The 20,358-nt window shown below is 40.0% G+C and overlaps 2 protein-coding genes across 2 annotated transcripts in view; one reads left to right on the top strand and one right to left on the bottom strand.

Moving 5' to 3' along the window:
* Wdr37 (WD repeat domain 37) overlaps positions 1-515 on the bottom strand; it is a 60,121-nt gene extending 59,606 nt beyond the window's left edge. Inside the window, exon 1 of the mRNA XM_059263435.1 lies at positions 321-515. The gene's annotated coding sequence lies outside the window, so the exon portion shown is untranslated. The remainder of the gene's footprint in view (positions 1-320) is intronic.
* On the top strand, positions 29-18,635 carry LOC131911423 (isopentenyl-diphosphate Delta-isomerase 1). The gene is made up of 6 exons (XM_059263437.1): positions 29-669; positions 11,360-11,996; positions 14,052-14,224; positions 14,926-15,018; positions 15,372-15,502; positions 17,938-18,635. Exons 2-6 carry the CDS (start codon positions 11,860-11,862, stop codon positions 18,253-18,255), a joined length of 852 nt encoding a protein of 283 aa, XP_059119420.1. The 5' UTR covers positions 29-669; positions 11,360-11,859; the 3' UTR covers positions 18,256-18,635.
* The last annotated feature ends 1,723 nt before the right edge of the window (positions 18,636-20,358 follow it).

Here is a 20,358-nt window from a genome sequence, read left to right as displayed (position 1 = left end):
CCTGTTGCGCGCGGCCAGTCTCCTGTTTCGGCTTGCGGCTTTTGCGTGGGTTCCTGGCGGCCTCCACTGTGGCCTAGCTGTACGCAGAGCCAAGACCCAGCGAGTGACTGCAGGAGAACGAGCATGACGCCCTCTGGTGGCGTAAGCAGACCCAGCACTTCCCCTGTCAGGAACTTCCCCAGTCACCGGCACTGCTAGACCCCAAATCCTGCACCCTACAAACACAGTACATACGATCCTTGCAGGAATGGCTCCCCGTGACCCCGGAGCGTAGGTAACATGGGAAAAGCACGCGCAGCCTCCGGGCCGTGGGTACTCACCACTGCAGGTGTTCCGGTGAGGGGTCCACGGTCAGGCAGGTTTTAAGTCCATCTGTCCTAAAACTTGCGCAAGCCCAAGAACTAGAAAGGAAAATAATCTATTAAAATGCAAGGTCAAGTGTACTCCAACTTTAACTGGTTTCAGAATCTCTCAAATCCAACCCGCTTTACAAGCTGACTTGCTGGGCTCTGTGGGAGTCCTGCTATCTGGCTGCAGGAGAGTCTGATGGAGATAGAACTATTAATATTTCAGCTTATCTGCAGAAGATGACTCACCCAGTTTCCTTCTGAAGTATCTGATCACCATTGGCTAAGAAGAGAAAACAGAATCAGCTGTTCACTGCAAAAGGTGGGACTTGAGCTGCTTTTTTTTTTTTTTTTTTTTTTTTTTTCCTTTAATCTAGGTTGGGAAGACCTACATAACAGACTGGAACCATTACATAAACAGCCTCCTTGTCTTTGTGGGCAACTTTAACAGGGTGCTTAAAACTCACCTAAGGTAAAAGCATGAAGGCATTTTCCTTCTACATGGGTCAACATTTTTCCTCTTCCTATAAAATAAAACTAAAGGCTAGGATTCAAGAAGCAGTAATAACAATGTTTGCTGGAGAAGAAACAAATTTATAATATTTGGAGATTCAAATAACCAAAGCCTTCTGTACAAGAAAATGGGGGAGTGTTTGTGTATTCAGTATAATAACCAAAGCTTACCACTAGAAAGAATTCTATAAAATGAACTGAGAAAGAAATTTGACTTCTCAGGGAAATTATTGTCAAACTTGGAGGCTGTGATTTTTTAATAGTATTTTTATTTTTTTTATTTTTTTAGGTTTTTTGAGGCAGGGTTTCTCTGTGTTAAATTTATTTTATAATTAACTTAATTTCACATATCAGCCACGGATTCCCCCGTACTCCCTCCTCCCACCCCCCAGCCCTCCCCCCCAATCCACCCCCCACTCCCGCCTCCTCCAAGGCAAGGTCTCCCCTGGGGAGTCAGCCCAGCCTGGAAGACTCAGCTGAGGCAGGTCCAGTCCCCTCCTCCCTACACCAAGGCTGAGCAAAGTGTCCCAGCATAGGCCCCAGGCTCCAAAAAGCCAGCCCATGCACCAAGGACAGGTCCTAGCTCCACTGCCTGGGGTCCTCCCAAACAGTTTAAGCTAATCAACTGTCTCACTTATCCAGAGGGCCTGGTCCAGTTCCATGGGGGCTCCTCAGCCATTGGTTCACAGTTCATGCATTTCCACTAGTTTGGCTATTTGTCCCTGTGCTTCCTCCAACCATGGTCTCAACATCTCTCATTCATACTCTCTCTCTCGCTGATTGGACTCCCAGAGCTCCACCTGGGGCTCGGCCGTGGATCTCTGCATCTGCTTCCATCAGACACTGGATGAGAGTTCTATCATGACAGCCAGGGTGTTCAGCCATTCAATCACCAGAGCAGGTCAACTCAGGCACTCTCTCAACCATTGCCAGAAGTCTACAGTGGAGATATCTTTGTGGATTTCTAGACCTCTCTCTAGCACTCTGCTTCTTCCTATTCCCCTGGGGTCTTCATTCATCATGGTATCTCCCTCTCCATTCTCCCACTCTGCTCCTGATCCAGCTGGGACCTCCCTCTCCCTTAAGCTCTCTTTCCCCAACCCTTGCCCTCCATTACTCCCCTACCCCCAGTTTGCTCATGTTAATCTCATCTTGGAGGCTGTGATATTTAAGTAAAATTTTCTTTAGTGACAATGAATACATAAGATTCTGCTGTTAGTGGTAGCCAGCAGAAAGCACTGTCAACCACAATCCCATACCCAAGTAACATTCCACTAAGTGACTTTGTTTGCAACAAAGCAGCCATGTGTGGATGGCACTTAAGATACTGTTAATGGAAGTACATTTTATCTTTAAATATATATTTAGGGTTCCATAAAAAACAGAAAATAGGAGTTTGTTTGGTTGGGTGCTCATGCAGAGGACCCAGGTTCAAGTCCCAGTACCCACATGATGGCTCACAACTGTCTATAATTCCAGTTCCAGGGGATCCAATGCCTTCTGGCCTCCTCGAGTATGAGGCACACAAATGGTGTACATACATACATATAGACAAAACATTCATACACATAAAATAAAGAAAAAGAAAAGTTTAAAGGAAAAAAAAGAGCCTAAAATTACAGAATAAGAAGCAAAGAAACTCTTCTCTGTGAATATTAGCCATTTAGAAACAGCTGTATGAATCTGAGCTGCATAAGGGAGCCTATGCATGTATATTGCACTATTGTGCATTCAGAATCCTACATTTCACCGTCTCAAGATTGTACACAAAGATGTCATTGTGGAGATGTCACAAACCCCCAACCTCATGGCAAAACCTGAATAACCCAATCTTCACAAATTACAGTGTTGAAATGCAAATACTGTGATATTTTGTTAGTTTTCTTATGCTGTGATCAAGATGCCCAATAAGAAAAAGAAGGGATGATTTCGTAAGGTATGTGGTTTCAGGGGAATTAGTCCATAGTCACTTGTGCAGGATATCGTGGTGGTAGGAACATCTGGCAGAAGAATTCTTCACCTAATGTCAGACAAGAAGCAGAGAACAGGCAAGAAGAGGCCAGGAATAATAAACTCCTAAAGGTTTATCTCCAGCCTTAGGCCCCACCTAAGTGGAGTTTCCTGACTCTTCCAAAGTAGCATCCCCATCTAGGGAACATGCACTCAAAATGGGAACCTTTTTCATATTCATATTCAAACTAGAACATTTTGTCCTTGGCCCCCAAAGACTCATGGTCATCTCATAATGCTAAGTGTGTTTAGTCTACTCCCAAGAGTCCCCAAACTCTAACAATCCCAAAGTATGCTTTAAGTTCAAGATTTATTATTTTTTAATTATGCCTATGTGTATGTGCATGTGTGAATCTGGACACATGAATACAGGTATCTGAGGATTCCCAAAGATAGTGTGGACCTCCTGGAATAATAGGTCATTATAAGCATCTGGACATGGGTTCTAAGAATCAAACTTAGGTCCTCAAGAGCAGTTCTCAACTGTTAAGAGCTGAGGTATCTCTCCAGCCACCTCAAAGACTTCAAGTTTCTTCTGAAACCCAAAACAAGCTTAGCTACGAACCTATATAAAAACAAGTTACATCTTTCAACATTCAAAGGCACAAAATAAATATCGCTGTTACACAGGCATGAATAGGAGAAGGATTCCAAAGTATAATTCCCAAGTCTCATCTCTTTGTATTCTAACCATGTAGATAGAGCTGCATTGACTCTGAATTGTATACACAGACCTATATATACATACAAAGAAGACTTCTGTTGTACATTCAGAATCATGCATTTGGATTGGACCAAAGCAAGACCAAAATTCAGCATGAAAAACATTAAAGCTTAGCTTATAGCTCCATATCCATCTGGGGTACATAGTGGGGCTTGGACAGCCTTTTGTAGTCTACATGCTTCTCTTGGGCTGGTTCCAGTCACTGTGGCTTTCTTTAGCAAATATTCCATATTCTAGCATCTCCAGCACTCTGGGGTCTTCATTGCAGCAAGAGGTTCACATTCCCAGCACCCTATATTACCTCTTAGATAAACACTGCCTGTGCTCTGAGGCCTTCCTTTTAAATCTTAGTGGAATCCTCCATGACCACATTGCTCTTACATCCTACGAGCCTGCAAAACTAGCATCATATGGACAATGCTGAGTTCATCTGCCCAGATCCAGACCCTTTGGGTCTTAGAGCATTGGCCTCAGTTTCTGTGTAACTGGACTTCAGAAAAGTGTTTCTTCAGGTGGCCCTATTCCTTGTAGCTTCACAGTGATCTCAGGGGACAGTCAAAATGGGTTTACAGTTTTATACATGAGTCCATGATGGGTAGAGTTAGCCAATTACTGAAATCCCCTGAAGGCATCTTTCACTATCTCAGTGCAAATTGCAAGACCTCTTTCCATTTTGTTTTTGTTTGAGAGGGTCTCACCAGGCAGTGGTGGCACACACCTTTAATCCCAGCACTCAGGAGGCAAAGGCAAGTAAATCTCTGAGTTCAAGGCCAACTTGGTTAACAAAGCAAGGATAGCCAGGACTATACCTGTCTGGAAAAACAGAGAGAGAGAGGGAAGGGGAGGGGAGAAGAGAGGAGTAAAGAGGAGAGGAGAAGAGAGGAGGGGAAAGGAGAAGAGGGGAGAGGGAGGGTCTCATGCTGACCAGCAGGGTGGCTTCACTATGTGGCCAAGAATTTTGAGAACCTGTTTCAAAAACATACAAGTGCTGGAATTTTAGACATGTATCACCACAACCAGTTTTCTTTTCTAAGAAGTAAAATTTTAGTTGGCCTACAAAGTAATGGTTTTATTGTGCCATCTTCATACATATATATCACTATAATTTATTCTTATTAAATCTCTTTCTTGCCCTCCTGTGCTCCTCCTATCCCCTCATTGGTCTCCTTCCTCTCCCAGATAGTCCCTCCTGCTTTCATTTTATGAATATTCTATTGTTTACCCCATCATTTAAACTCTCCTCCTTTTAAAGCTCTCTCCCCAATCATAGTCCCTATTCTACTTCTTTGCCCTTCAAAAATGTGTAAACATGTGTACATGAATTTAAATGTACATTCCACAAATGATAGAAAGTATGGTACTTTTGTCTTTCTGAGTTTGGCTTATTTTGCTTAACATAAATGTCTGTGGATACAAATCTCCTTAACAACCATACCCTTCTATGCCACAGACATTAACTTGCTGCTCTTCTAGCCAAACTGCCTGCTTCTTAAATCTTCTCCTCTGCTTTTGGCTCCCAGTTCTCACTGTAAATATGTCTAAAAAGCCTCCAGTCATGACTAGAGCATAACCTGAACACTAAGCTGTCTTGAATTTTCCCTGATAAATTAATTACTTCACTACCTTTAAACTTAGCACCTTAGAAAGTCTCAGGATGTGGGCAAAATACAGACAAATTCTTAGCTAGAATGTAACATGAGTAGCCTCTAATGCGATACCTAATGTAGTATTTGAAATTTCTTTAAACACCAGAGGCCTCCAGAGCAGTGCTTCCTGTCTGCATTTCTACTGAATTCTGGTCTTCAGCGTTCACACCCGAATAACATAACGTTCTAGGCTTTTCCTAGACTACTTATCCAAACACTTAAAAATTTCTCCTGCAAAACAATATCAAAGATTTAAGAACCCTGTTGTTACTGGGTATGGTGGCTCAAACTATAATTCCAGACTTTGGAAGCTGAAACAGGGTGATCACCAGGAGATTTAGGCAAGCCTAGGCTATACATAGTTCCAGGCCAACCTGAACTACGAAATGACCCCCCCACAACAAAAACCTGCCAATGTTGTCAGATAGTCACTGCATGATTATGCTTCCTCTACTTACTAGTGTTACATCTCCATCACCAAATATCTGACAGACATAACTTTAATATGGAAGGGTTTGTTTTGGCTCATGGTCTTAGAGGCTCTGTCCATGTTTTCTTGGGCTCCTGAGCTTGTGCAAAAGCACGTAGAAGGAGAGTCAGGGTTAGATACAGCCTCAAGGATATGCCTTCAATGACCCACCTCCTCCACAGGTCACCTTCCTACCTTTCACCACTTTCTAATACTCCAGTAATACCATTGTTATAAATCTATCATACATTAGACCACAGACCAATCTTAGATGGCAACCTCAGATGGCATTTTTCGGGCACTGTCCACATTTCACTAGAGAAAAGGTCTCTCTTGGCCTAGATATCATCAGATAAACTAGACTGGTTGGCCAGAGAGCCCCAGGGATTTATTTATCTCCCCAACTCTGGGTTTATCAGCATACCCACCAGGCCCAAATTGTTTGTTGATTGTTTTTGAGACTGGTTTCCCTATGTAGCTTTGGCTGGCCTACCACTCACTCCTAACTGAAACTCAGAAATCCATTTGTCTCACTCTGCCACCTGAGTGCTAGGATTAAGGTGTGTGCCGCCACACTTGGCTCCAAACCATCTTTTTTATGTGGGTTCTGGGAATCGAACTCAAGTCCTCATGTGTGGTGAAATTTTATTTGTGCTGAAATATGGTGATACTGTGTCCCCCAATATATTGTGCATCTTAATAAACTTAACTGGGGTCAGAGAACAGAACAGCCACTAGATAGACATATAGGCCAGAAAATGGTGGCATACACACACACCTTTAATCCTAGCATTCTGGAGGCAGAGATCCATTCATCCATTCAGATCTCTGTGAGTTAAAAGCCACACTGGAAACAGCCAGGCATGCTGACACACGCCTTTAATCCCAGAAAGTGATGGCAGGAAGCAGAAAGGTATATAACGCATGAAAACCAGGAACTAGAGTCCTGTTAAGCTTTTAGGCTTTTGAGCAGCAGTTCAGCTGAGATCCATTCGGATGAGGACACAGAGGCTTCCAGTTTGAGGAAACCAGATCAACTGAGAAATTGGCAAAGTGAGGTTAGCTGTGGCTGGTTCTGTTTCTCTGATCTTTCAGCATTCACCCCAATACCTGGCTCCGGGTCTGTTTTTATTAATAAGACCTTTTAAGATTCATGTTACACTCATGCTTTGACTTCAACATCTAAGCAGTCTCCCCAACCCTCAAATACTGTGTTTTCAAGATTATTCTCATCCAACCTAATCACACGCGTTATGTGGTTTTTTCCCCTCTTCCTAAAGGATTCCAAATATTCAAAGAATATGAAGTGAGGTCCTAAGGCAATAGAAGAACCAGCCTGATGGCTTGGGTCTGTAGCCACAACTATTCAGGAACTTGAGACAGGAGGATCCCAAATTCAATGCATGTCTGGGCTATAGAGTGGGTTGAAGGCAGGTCTGGGTAACTTAGTGAGAACTTATCTCCAAGTTTATAAAAGTGAAAAGAGAGGGCTGGGTATATAGTCCAGGGATACATTCCTCACCTAACACACATGAGGTCTCAGGCATGATCTTCAACAATGGGTATATGAACCCCTCTCCAAATCCTCTGACTTTACTGTAACACTCATTGAATATTTCTCAAACTGGGTGTGTTAGTTAGCTTTCCATTGCTGTGATCAAATACCTGTAAACAAAGGAGGAATTATTGATTTTAGTTGATCATTTCAGAAGTTTCAGTCCATGGTCACTAGGCTGTATTGACTTTGAGCCTGTGGGGACAGGAAGATGATCATCATGATAGAGAGGCATGATTGAGCAAAACTGATCACCTTACTGAAACCAGGAAGGGCATGGGCAGAAACAAGATATAATCTTCAAGAATGTGTTACCAGTGACCTAATCTAGTCTAAAAATTGTCATTATTTCTTAAATTCCTTCAGTTGCCAGTGCACTAAGAGATTAATCTACTGATAATACCATAATGCTTATGATATCATGACCCCAGGCTCAAGCTCTAACTCCTGCTGTGTTGCTGCATTGGGGACCAAGCCTTCAACACATGACCTTTGAAGCTTATTTCCTATCCAAACCATGAGCAATAAGGAAAAAGAATTTCCATATATATTTCTTTAAGATTTTGAAAACTCAGTCTATTGGTTGGATTATTCTACCACTTTGTTTCTTTTCTCATCACCCATAATACATAAAATACATAAAACTGATTATGAAACTACTACAGTGTAATAGTTGAAGAAAACCTCTGAAATCATGCCAAAGGTTCAGCATGTACCGTGCAATTAAAATAGAGGGCATCTACCAATTGGGACTAAGGTTGAAAGGATCTGAAAAGCTGAAGAATCCCCAGAAAGGAAACTATTACCATGAAGTACTGAAAAACTCAAAGGCTAGTAATCCAGTTAGAAGTTATGGACTATTGCTGAGTTTCTCTGAAATATTAGAGTCTAGAACTATCTTCCTTCCAACTTTCAAAGATAACACACAGCTAAAGACCTGTGCATGAGCTACTAAGTTTTATTTCCCTTCTAGCTCTACAACCCTTGTCCTTTTTTCAAGCGTTGTTTTGATAAAATAACATAAAAACAAACATGTACATTAAAATATTTCAAACTAGGCATGGTGGTGCATGCCTGAAATCATAGCACATAGGAAGCCCAGGCACAAAGGTAAGTTCAAGATCAGCCTAGGGCTACATCACATCTCACACACTTTCCTCAGCGATGGAGAAATACTACTAGTACAAAGCCAGCATGAGGCTACATCATATCTCACTGTCCTTGCCATAGAGGAAAGACCATTAGTACAAGGCTAATCTGGATTACTTATATCTTTTCAGTTTAGCCTGTGGTGGATAGCAAGACCTTGTCTTCAAAATCTGCAGTCACAGGTCTTCTGTTAGGTCACTTGAGAAAATGCTCCTACTTTTTTTTTTTTTAAGATTTTAAATTGTTACGTGAATAAGTGTTTGCCTGCATTTATATATCTGTATCACATGTGTGCCTGGTTGTTAGTGGCAGCCAGAAAGTGTCAGATCCCCAGAACTGGAGTTACAGATGCTTGTGATCTGCCATGTGGATACTGGGAACTGAATCCAGGTCCTCTACAAGAGCAGCCAGTTCTTCATGGCTAAGCCATTTCTCTAGTGTGCCTCCCTCCTCATCTTGATGGGAAAAGCTACAGGGTCATTTCGTTTACAGAGGCTTCTGATGGAAAAATAATCTGCTGTAAACCATTTCAAACAGTTGTATCTGCAATAACACCTACAGGAGCCATGCTGCAGCAGTAATAATTGAGCAGTACACAGCTGTCATTGTTGTGTAGCTTCATGATGTCCATCCAGTATTCAGAGTGGCTGGCTGCTTGGCTGGTTGGTTGGTAGTCTTTTGCTTAAAGAATTCTATGCACCAGAGAGGGGGTATCTGTTAATTAGGCAATCAACCCTCACTTCCCATTTCAGATAATTTAAAGGAAAAAATAACATAAAGGGAATATTTACAATAAAAGCTTATTATTACCATTATCAATGACTTACTAGTATTTAACAGTGTTTTCACAAGGCTTCATTCCTGTCCTAGACCCACAGGGAAAGGTGCCTAATATGTTTCAAAATTATTGATAATATTAATGTGATTGCATGGTAGTAAATAATGAAATGTGTCATCTATATTTGAAAGACTTGCTTAATTCAGTAACTCATTATTTCCCAAACAACCAATTACAAAATCATTCACAGGAAATGTGTATTTAGGTTTACAAGTAAAACCAGTGAATTCCGAAGTATTAGTATGAAATTTTCTTTTAAATTTCAAATTCCTGAGCCATGTGTAGTGGTGAATGTCTTTAATCCCAGCACTAGGAAGGCGAACTCTATGAGTTCGAGGCCAGCCTGGTCTACAGAGTTCCAGGACAGCCTGAGCTACAGTGAGATACTGCCTCAAAAAAAGAAAAGAAAAAGTTCCAGATTTCAAAATGGGAAATCACTATTACAAAACAGAAAGAAAAGCCAGCACGTGTGCTTGTTTATCAAAAACTAACCAGAGCTGGGGAAATGGCTCAGTCGGTAGGTAAAGTGCTTGCCATGCAAGGATAAGGATCTCCATTTGAACCCCAGAATCCACATAAAAACTGGGCCTGGGGGGAAGGCTGGGAGGTGGGAGGAAGGAGGACAGGGGAATCTGTGGTTGGTATCTAAAATGAATAGAAAATCTCTTAATAAAAAATAATAAAAAAATAAAAATTTGAGACAAAAATGAAAAAAAAAAAAAAAAACTAGGCCTGGAAGTGTACCTGTGATCCCATTGCTGGGGAGGCTAAGAATGGCAGAACTCTGGACCTTGCTAGCTAGCCAGTCTAACCAATAATCCAGCTCCAGGCTCAGTGAGAGACATTATCTCAAAAAATAAGATACAGAGCCTTGTTTTATTTTTTTTTGAGGAAGACCTGTCATCAACTGACCTCCACATATAAATGCACACACACACCTGTATATATATATATATATATATATATATATATATATATATATATATATATATGTGTGTGTGTGTGTATATTTGTGTATATATATATATATATATATGTATATGTATATGCACACAAATGACTGTGATCACCTGGAAGCTACTGAAAATACTTGTTTGCCTACTAATTTGTCACATAAAACGTTCTTCATACATTTTACCTAATACAACACACACAGCTCTGTGTCCAGAGTGTCTAGAGACCAACAAGTTTGAGAACTGGTGCACCGCACTGCTTAGCTGACAAATTCAGAATATTGAATTCCACAGGCATTGGACTGGGAAGAGGGTTGGGTAAAGTGTGAAAGCATAAAGAACTGATGAGCTCAAATTCCTAGCACCCATGTATAAAGTCAGGCATATCAATGGGTATGATTGGGTATCTATGATCCCAAACTGGGGAGCAGAGGCATGAGGATTTGTTGACTATTCAATCTCAGCTAAATCAATACGCTCCAAAATCAATGAGATACCCTCTCTCAAAAAATAAGATGGAGGGGCTAGCGAGATGGCTTAATGGGTAAAGGCACCTGCCCCCAAGCCTGAAGACCTGAACATGTTACTCAGAACCCACGTGGTGGAAGGAGAGATATGACTCTCTCAACTGTCCTCCACCAGAGCACTGTGGTACGCCCACACCCATTCACACGCAAAATAAATAAACCTGTAATTTTTAAAATGTTAACTAAAAAAAGTAAGAGGAAGACATCATGTACCTGAACACACACATGCATATAATGCATACACTACACATACACATCACAAAAAAATAAACGATTTGATGTAATAGATGAACTTTCGACCAATCCCATCACATCTCATTTACACAAACCTCATATAACCTGTAGTGAAAGACTTCTAACATATAACCTTGCTTCACTAAATTTATTAAGAATGGATTATCACATGATGGTTTGACTAATATCAAATTAATCCAGTCCAAACGTTGGTTCCCCAACCTGCCTCAACTTCATTTAACTTTGCTGAACAATTTATTCCACATTGCAAAGCACCTTGGTAATTAGCGCTGCTGCAAATGTACGGAATTTTCTTACTGGAATAACATGTTGGGGAAGCAGGGTTAAATCTTCTAAACCAATACATTAACAATGATTTCTTGCTTTTTCTTAGCTTTCAAGTTCATCCAACTGGAGTTTCATTCCGCCCTCTAGGACTGATGGGGCAGTGGCCTTTGGGAACAAAAGCGGAGGCGTTCCTGTGAAAAAAGGAGGCGTTCCTGCACTCGCTAGAGCTCCCGTCTCAAGGCGTCTGACGTCATCACGCACACACACCCATGTCAGGTCAGGGCCGGCCCTGGCCTTGCCGCCAGCTGATTGGCGAGCCCGGGCATGGTCGAAGGTGCCATTGGCTGGTGGCCGATTGGGTCGCACCATCTTCAAGGCACCTTCCCAGTAGAGAAGCTTCCCTTCCACGAGGCAGCTGGGCGTGCCGACCGTCCCAGCTGTGCACCTGGAGTCGCCAACACCCTCGTTCGGGGCCCAGTTCCGCAGCCGTTTCTTGAAACCTCCAGAGAGTTTTCCTGAGCCACGCGCCAGGGAGGTGGCACCACCGCGCGCCTGGCTGGCGCGGTCGTGACGTCAGGCTTACGCTAGTGGCGATTGGCTGAGGAAATGTGGCGCGGACGGGCAATGGCGCGAGTGATTGGACATGCCGTTAGGGGGCGGTGTCTGAAGGCGGGGCTTGCTGCGAAGAGCGTTGAAATACGGCGCACCTCAGCACTTCAAAGCGCTTCTAGCAGGAGTCTCCGGTAAGAGTTGCTTTGTTGAGGGGATGGCGCGGGGGACCAGGAGGTGCTGGGTGGCAGGATGAGGCTGAGGTAACACGGTTTCCCAGCTTGGCTCGCCATGGTGGGCATTTGACGTTTGGTCCGCCTGGGACTGTTGCTCCCCTTGGGCTGGGTACTGGTTCTGGGGCGGGTTGGGTGATGGGCTGCATCCCAGTGGCAGAGCTTCGGATCCAACGGGCTGTCTGTCGGTGGAGACGCCCTGAGAAGCGATCCAGTAGTCCGAGAAATGCTGCGGTTCATAAACCTTGGGGAGTTGATTATAAAGAGGGAACCGACTTAAGAAAATCTAGTCTTTGCTCCATTATGGAGCCACCTCACTTGCCTTCTTCGAATAATGAATAAATAGGTCGATGGCTGCTTGCTTCTAGTTTTAGAGAGGATTTGCAGGTGTTGTGGTTGTTAAATGTCCAGGTGAGTTTTATAAAGAAATGGAGACGCCTCTCCTATATGTTCCTGGATCTTTTTCTTGAGTTAGGTGATGTGTATTTTCTACACCTTAGAAAATGAAGTTGATTCTTAATATCCTGGCATTATGAGTTAAAGATGTTTTTTTCAAAAAGTTTAGTAATTCCACAAGAATGAAATCAACCTTAGAATTTTAAGTTAGTCTATGAATGTCGAAAATATACCCTGTTAGTTAAAGTACACTTTCACTTCTTACAATGCTTGTCCTTTCCTGTAATCATTAAACTCATTGCTGTGTTTTTTGTTTGTTTGTTTTGTTTTGGGTTTTTTTTTTTTTTTTTTTTTTTTTTGGTATTCAGTATTTTAGCCTTATTGTCATCAGTGGTATTCCCGTGCCCCAATTAGTTCATTCTGTACTCTATTTAGTTTTAGAAAGTTTTATTAGCCGTTCAGAGGTATGTTTTAACTCCAGTAATCTATATATTTCAAAGTAGATCACATAGAATCTTCAAAATAAATTGTGGGAAAACTTACTTTAAAAAACAGAGAAGATATGTAAGGAACTCTTACAAAGATTAGAAAAGTTAGAAATTGCTGGATAGAGATGTGCAAAATACAGAAAGTGGTCTAAATTTACACTTAAGTTGAGAAAATTAGGTGTCTGAACTAAGGTTAGGATGTATGAAGTATAACCTAATAATAGATTGTAAGAAAAAAAATCATTTTGTGACATGGGGATTAAGTGAAATTTAGATTTTAGTGTCCATAAATAAAAGACTGACTGGAACACAGCTGCACCTAGTTCTACATTGTCTAGTTTAGGCATTGTCTAATTCTTGCACTTATAAAAGCAGAATTGACAGTATACTAATTCACTGTTCAGAAAAAAAAAAATTCCAGGAACTGCTCTAAAGCATCCACTTGAATATAGTGAATGAATAAAGTTTTTGCCTCTTCATCAAAATTATTATCTATATATTGCCCTTAGGAGAATTGACAGAATTGTTGCATAAATCTTTTCTAACTAGGAGCCTAGGTTAAAAATTGGATAAAATCTTATGGGACATTGTTTAAATGTTTGGGAATTGAACTTTGAAACCTAGATTTCAATTAACATTGGTGTATGGCATTCTTTAGCAATCATGCTGAGGATGCAAATGGCAAAAATACTTGGAATGATTTTGGGAACATGTAATAAAGAATTGAGAGACTGTTGTGGGAAAATAGGATGAAAAATTAGGTTGGAGCCAGATCACGAATAGAAAAATATATAAAGTAAAGTACACAAAAGGAGGAGTTGATTTTCCAGTGCTACAAGAGGTGTCAGCTCAGTAATTTGAGTAGAACATTGAGTTTGGCACTTTAGAACAACTGTTATAAAAGGCTAGGTATGATTGTCATAGGAGAAAAGATGGTCAAAGTAGGATTGAGTATTTGGCCAGTGGCATCCTTGGAGAAACCCACGGGGGGGGGGGGGGCTGCAGATGGGAACAGTAAGCATAATTATAAGCTTAATGGCTGAATTAGCTCCTCAGCTCAAATCTAGATATGCTTCTCTATATGTATATGCCATTTAGAAAACTATAATGTGATGACCTTTTTCAATATTAGTGTTCTAGGTCAGATCAAACATTCTGTCACAATGCCAGAAATAAATACCAGCCATCTCGATGAACAACAAGTTCAACTTCTAGCAGAGATGTGTATTCTTATTGATGAAAATGACAATAAAATTGGGGCTGACACCAAGAAAAACTGTCACCTGAATGAAAACATTGACAAAGGTACTGTTCTAAAATATTTTTTACAAAGTGATCTGTATAGACATTTCCAGTTAGCTGACAAAAATATTGGGATAAAAGGAATGCTTTTTTCTTTTGGGGGTGAGGAGAGTCTTACTGTGTAGCTTTGGCTGGCTACTCTGCAGAAATCTGCCTCCCAAGTGCTGAGAGATGCATTTCTTAATATTTTTACATTTCATTCCAGTTAAATAGTGTAATAATGAAATTTACCTTGCTGCCTCTCCTGTAATATTTCTTTCCACTTTTTGTATTTTACTAAGATGCTTCAGAATTATTCTGGGCTCATAAAAATGGAATAGACCATTAACATAGTACTCAAGCCTGTCTTTCTGAAGGCTATAGAGAGAAGTAGGTATTGAAGGGAAACATGAACCCTCACACGTATGCACGCACACACACATCCTAAAGCAAGGGACTAAATGGCCTGGGTTAACTATTCCTGAAAGAGCATTTGGCCTGCATCAAAACCGCCAATACTGCCAAGTGAAAAGGAGTTTCACTTGGTGACTAGTCTTGCTGGTTTGCTGGAACTATTCTCCATAACAGCCATACAGAAATTCCTGTTAGAAGACTGGAAAATAGCAGAACTGTCAACAGGTTGCTTGTCATAATCTCAACTGCAAGAGGGGAAATTGGACAAATAACTGGCATTTTCTGACCAATCATACTTATTTTGCTTTTAGGATTATTACATCGAGCTTTTAGTGTCTTCTTATTTAATAGTGAAAATAAGCTCCTGTTACAGCAGAGGTCAGATGCTAAAATTACCTTTCCAGGTTAGTATACTTAACGCACAAGGTAGATTCTACTGGGAACTATATTAATCTGATTGAACTTCTTGGAGCCAAGGTCCAAAAGGAATAGCTTGGTAAATGGCTTCATTTATATTTTACATTAAATAAGCTTATCCAATGAATATAACCTTACTATCTGAATTATCTCTATGTTTTTATCTTCTTGGTTTAAGACAGCATTAAGATTATCCATAACTATCTTTCAGAAAATAATAGTGGGAGCCCATTGTAACTAACTTAAAACTCTGTTTATCTGATTACTTATAAAACTTTTCCTTGATCTTGCAAACCTGATTTGAGAAAAGTTCATCTTTGTTCATATTAATATTTTCCAGGTTGTTTCACCAATAGTTGCTGTAGTCATCCATTAAGTAATCCAGGTGAACTTGAAGAAAACAACGCCATTGGTGTCAAACGAGCTGCACAGAGGCGCTTAAAAGCTGAACTGGGAATTCCCTTAGAAGAGGTAATTAGTCTTCTTAGACAGCCTACAATCGAAACCTAAATCAGTATGTTAAGATATTGACTAATAACCAAAAAGCAATTTTCAGCAATGCTTTGAGTGGAACCCAGAGTTTTGTACATTCCTGATAAGTACTTTTCCACTAACTTACAGTTCCAGACCAAGAATTTTGTTTTGAGACAGTTTCACTCTGTAATCCAAGCTGGCCTTAAATTCTTGATCCTCCTGCCTCAGTCTCCCAATTGCTGTGATTACAGTAGTACATAGTCTGTGCTTTATAACTTCCTGATTTATAGAATTAGCCCTTCAATAAGGAATATTGTGTACATTTTTATTTTGTTTTTTGAAACAGTGTCTTGCTGTATAGCACCTACTGGTTTCCAACAAATAATATGCTTGTATTTGTCTCTTAAGTGCTGGGTTTATTGGCATGCATTCCAAACCCAGCCAAATTTTTTGCTTCTCTTTCTTAAAAAATAACTTTATTTTATGGTTTTTTCTCATTGATGTGCACCACATATATATCTGGTGCCCAAGGAGACCAGAAAGAGGGTGTTAGATCCCCAGGAACTGGAGTAGCAAATAGCTGAACCACCATGTGGCTCTTGGAGCAGAACCTGGGTCTTCTGGAAGAGTAGGTGGTACTCTTAACTGCTGAGCCATCTCTCCAGCCTCTTAAAAAAAAATATATGATACCTATTTTTGTTTTATGTCTGTGCTTTTCCTACATGTATGTCTTGTGTGCCATGTGCATGCAGTGCAGGAGGAGGCTGAAAGAGGGAGTGGAGTCCCTTGGAACAGAGTTAAGACTGGTTGTTAGCTGCCGTGTTGGTGCTAGGACTCAAATCTGAGTCCTGGGGAAGAGCAAGACAGTACTCTTACTGCTGAGCTATCTCTCCAGCCTCCTTTCTGAGATGTGATGGATCTCATGTAGCTGAAGATGCCCTTAATGATCCGCCTGCCTTCATTTTCCTGGTGCTGAGAGTACAAGTATGCACCATTATGCCTGGTTTATGTGGTACTGAGGATGGAACCCAGTTCTTCACCCATGCTTAGCAGGCTCTCACTGAGCTAAATCCCAGTACTCGGGAGGCAGAGGTAGATGGTTCTCTGAGTTTCAGGCCAGACTTATCTACATAGTGAGTTCCAAGCTAGCCAGGGCTACTTGGAAAGACCTTGCCTCAAAAATGAGTATTTTTTAAGAGAGCAATTCCAAGGAAGGAAAAGGTTATTTCAATTCACTCAGAATTGTGGTTCATGTTCCTAAGGATGTCCACAAGGTAGCATTCATCTCTGATTTGATCAGTTAAAAAAGCCATCATATAGACTGGTATATCAATATTGAGCAAAACTAGGACCATGATTTTAAGAAACCAAAATTTAGGGCTAGCTAACCTGGAGCTCACTGTGTAGACCAGGCTAGCCTTAAACTTATAGAGATTTGCCTGTGTCAGTTTTCAGCCAGCATGCTGGTACTAAAGATGTGCACCACTATGCTTTACTGTCCTCTTTGAACAGTATGACAAAGTGTCTCACATCTAGTTGAAATAGTAAATGTTTTTCTGTAATAGCAACTTTAAAATATTAATGCATTCTATTTTGAATAACCTATATTGAGTAATGTTCTAGTTTGAGTAACTATTTTTTTAATATTTTGAAAAAAATAACTTATGTTTAGTCTCGGGAATAAAAAATTTAGACACTCAAACAGTAATAATTTTTCCATATATCATCAATAGGAGAATAATACTTTTAAAAACTCTGATTGTAGCCAGGTGTGGTGGCACACACCTTTAATCCCAGCACTCGGGAGGCAGAGGCGGGCTGATCTCTGTGAGTTTGAGGCCAGCCTGGTCTACAGAGTGAGTTCCAGGATAGGTTTCAAAGCTATACAGAGAAATCCTGTCTAGAAAAACAAACAAATAAAAAAACCCTCTGATTGTAAAACTACTCTGCTGCCATTCGAGATATTGTTAAAGGGCTAGAGGGATGGCTCAGCAGTTAAGAGCATTGACTGCTCTTCCAGAGAACCCATGTTTAATACTCAACACCAATATGGCAGCTTATATCCCTCTATTTCCAGTTCTGGGAGATCAGTTGCCCTCTTCTGGTCTCCCAGGGCACTGGGCACACAAGTGGTTCACAGGCATATATGCAGATAAAACACTCATACACAAAAAGTAAATTTAAAAAACAAAATATTCTTGAAATGTGTTGATTTTAGGTTATCTTTTTGTCGTTAGTCAGTTTTTCTTTAATTTTTTGAAACAGTGTCTCACTGCATATCCCTGATTAGCTTGGCACTTGCTATGTAGATGAGACTGGCCTCAAACTCAGAGAACCATCTCCCTCTGCCTGCTGAGTACTGAGATTAAAAACAGGTACACTATGTCTGACTTGGTTGATGGTATTAATTGAGTTTTCTTTTTATGTTGTAGGTTGATCCAAATGAAATGCATTATCTAACACGAATTTACTACAAGGCCCAATCTGATGGTATCTGGGGTGAACATGAAATTGATTATATTTTGTTTCTGAGGAAGAATGTAACCTTGAATCCAGATCCCAATGAGATTAAAAGCTATCTCTATGTATCAAAGGAAGAACTCAAAGAAATTATGAAGAAAGCAGCCAGTGGTGAAATTAAGTTAACTCCATGGTTTAAAATTATTGTAGACACTTTTCTCTTTAAATGGTGGGATAACTTAAACCATTTGAGTCAGTTTGTTGACCATAAGAAAATACATAGAATGTGAATATGTAAATGAATTGAAAATTTTTTCTACCTAGTAAGAATGTTTTTTTGCTTTCTTTTGTTTTGAACTGGGCTCCCTTTTATGATACATGGGTATTTTACAACCAGAATTTGTTTGAGAAAAAAACTCACTGACTTACAGTTTTGTATTACCTATCCCATGTGTATGCACTGATGTTTGTAAAGGACATTTATGAGAGCTTATTGTAAAATTATGCCATAAATAAAAGTTAATTTAGCCTGTCTAAATATATGACTATGACACGATTGAAGAAAATAAGTAGAACTCTTCATTTTTTACATTTTGACAAACATTTTCAGAACACTTTGCTATTTGCCAAGTGTATTTTTATACCATTAAATTATATCATTGTAAACGAATTTCTAAGTGGTCTTATTAAATAAAGACAGAAAAATGAGCAAAAGAGACTACTTAGCTGCTTCAAAACAGCACTTATATATTTAACTGGTTAAGGCCAGGGATACAGCTTAGTGGTACCATGATTGCTTTGCAGGCATGAGGTCATGGGTTGTTGAGTCCCTAATCCTTAAAATAATTATAACAATAATAGCAGGCAGAGCAGGTTCAAGGGAGAGTAAATGGTATCCAATCATCCCTCATAATTTCAGGACCCCCTTCATAATCAAATCTCTGGATGCTCAAGTCTTATACAAGATGACATTGTATTTGACTTCCGCACATCTTTCTTCACCTCATCTCTGGGTTGGTTGTAGCACTGAATACAATGTAAATGCTAACAAATTATTGTTTTACTATGCTTTGTGATAAGTAAAAGTCTACATGTCTGTATATTCAGTACAGATCAAATATTAACATGTGATTGGTTTGAAACCTTGGGTGGTTGGCCCACAGATTGGAAAGGCCAGTTCTGTATGCTAATTTTTGTCACTTTTGGTTGATTTTGTGCTTTAACCATTCTGAAATTATTTTACTACTTAAAGTTAACTATTACTTTTAGTGGTAATGGTAACTGCTTAACTTTTAAATAGTTATTTACCATTTAGCAAAATCTGTTCATAATTATAGTGGAAGAGATGTTAGTCATAAGATGGGAGTGAGTTCTTATGAGTTGAGAAAACTCTTACCACTACCAGCACTGGGACTGGTTAATCTTGTTGTAGGTGTCTGACCTATGTTGGATGTTTAGTAGCATCTCTGCGCCCTGTACACTCAATATCATTTAGCATTCCTTTGCTAAGACAACCCCCCCTCCAAAAAAAATGAGGGTGGGGTGGGTTTTGAGGCAGGTTACTCTGTGTAGCCCTGGCTGTTCTAGAGCTCAATCTATAGACCAGAATAGCCTCCGGAACTCAGGATCTTCCTGCCTCTGTCTCCAAAGTGCATGAACCACCATGCCCAGCAACAACCAAAATTTTAATGTATAGAGTACCAAGTACCGCATAGGAACAGAGACACCTCTAATAGAAAACCACTCACTGTTCTGTAGTAAGGGCTTACTTTAGAGGTAGAAGCAGGAGGGAGTAGCAGTGAGGAAGTCAATGATCAATAGACTGATGTTATAGAATAGGCATATATTGAGATTGTGTCTTGATTGATGTACTTTTTAAAACTTGGCATAGGTGTGTCAAATTTGTGCTCTTAGACTTAAATGCTGTATAATGAATAATTTTTTTCTTATAAAAATTTTATAAAGTTTAATTTCTTGATAATTCAGAACAGTTGATTTATCTTTGAAGATACAGCTATGTAGCAAGTATTTATTGAAAATTTAAAAAATAAATTATTTTAATATTGTCTGGTTTGTTAATATCTGGATATAATAGGTTGTCTGCATATTGTATTTTAAACATGATAAATGCTATATACCTTAAACTTATTTAAAATATTTCTAGTTTTATTTTCTACGAATTGGGGACTAACTACCTATAATTAGTTTCTCAGTAGCTTTATAGCTAATGGCTGTCATGCTGAAGAGTGTAACCTGGCACTCTATAAAGTCAAGTAAGTGTTAGATATTACTGTGTTGCTAGAATGTTGCTTAGGATATGATGTGTATAAATATCTCGACCCAATAAACTCCTTGGCACCAACATCTTTTAAAATAAGGAATTGTGTCCCTCT

Source organism: Peromyscus eremicus, chromosome 5, assembly GCF_949786415.1.
Source record: "Peromyscus eremicus chromosome 5, PerEre_H2_v1, whole genome shotgun sequence".
NCBI classification, from domain to species: Eukaryota; Metazoa; Chordata; class Mammalia; order Rodentia; family Cricetidae; genus Peromyscus; species Peromyscus eremicus.
This window is presented reverse-complemented; position numbering and strand designations above follow the sequence as displayed.

What these genes read in the sequence shown, in the direction of transcription:
- LOC131911423 (XM_059263437.1), top strand. Translation starts at nt 11,860, where the DNA reads ATGTGGCGCGGACGGGCAATGGCGCGAGTGATTGGACATGCCGTTAGG. An exon ending in GCTTCTAGCAGGAGTCTCCG is followed by an intron (nt 11,997 to 14,051) that starts GTAAGAGTTGCT and finishes TTTCAATATTAG; the next exon opens with TGTTCTAGGTCAGATCAAAC. An exon ending in GAATGAAAACATTGACAAAG is followed by an intron (nt 14,225 to 14,925) that starts GTACTGTTCTAA and finishes TTTTGCTTTTAG; the next exon opens with GATTATTACATCGAGCTTTT.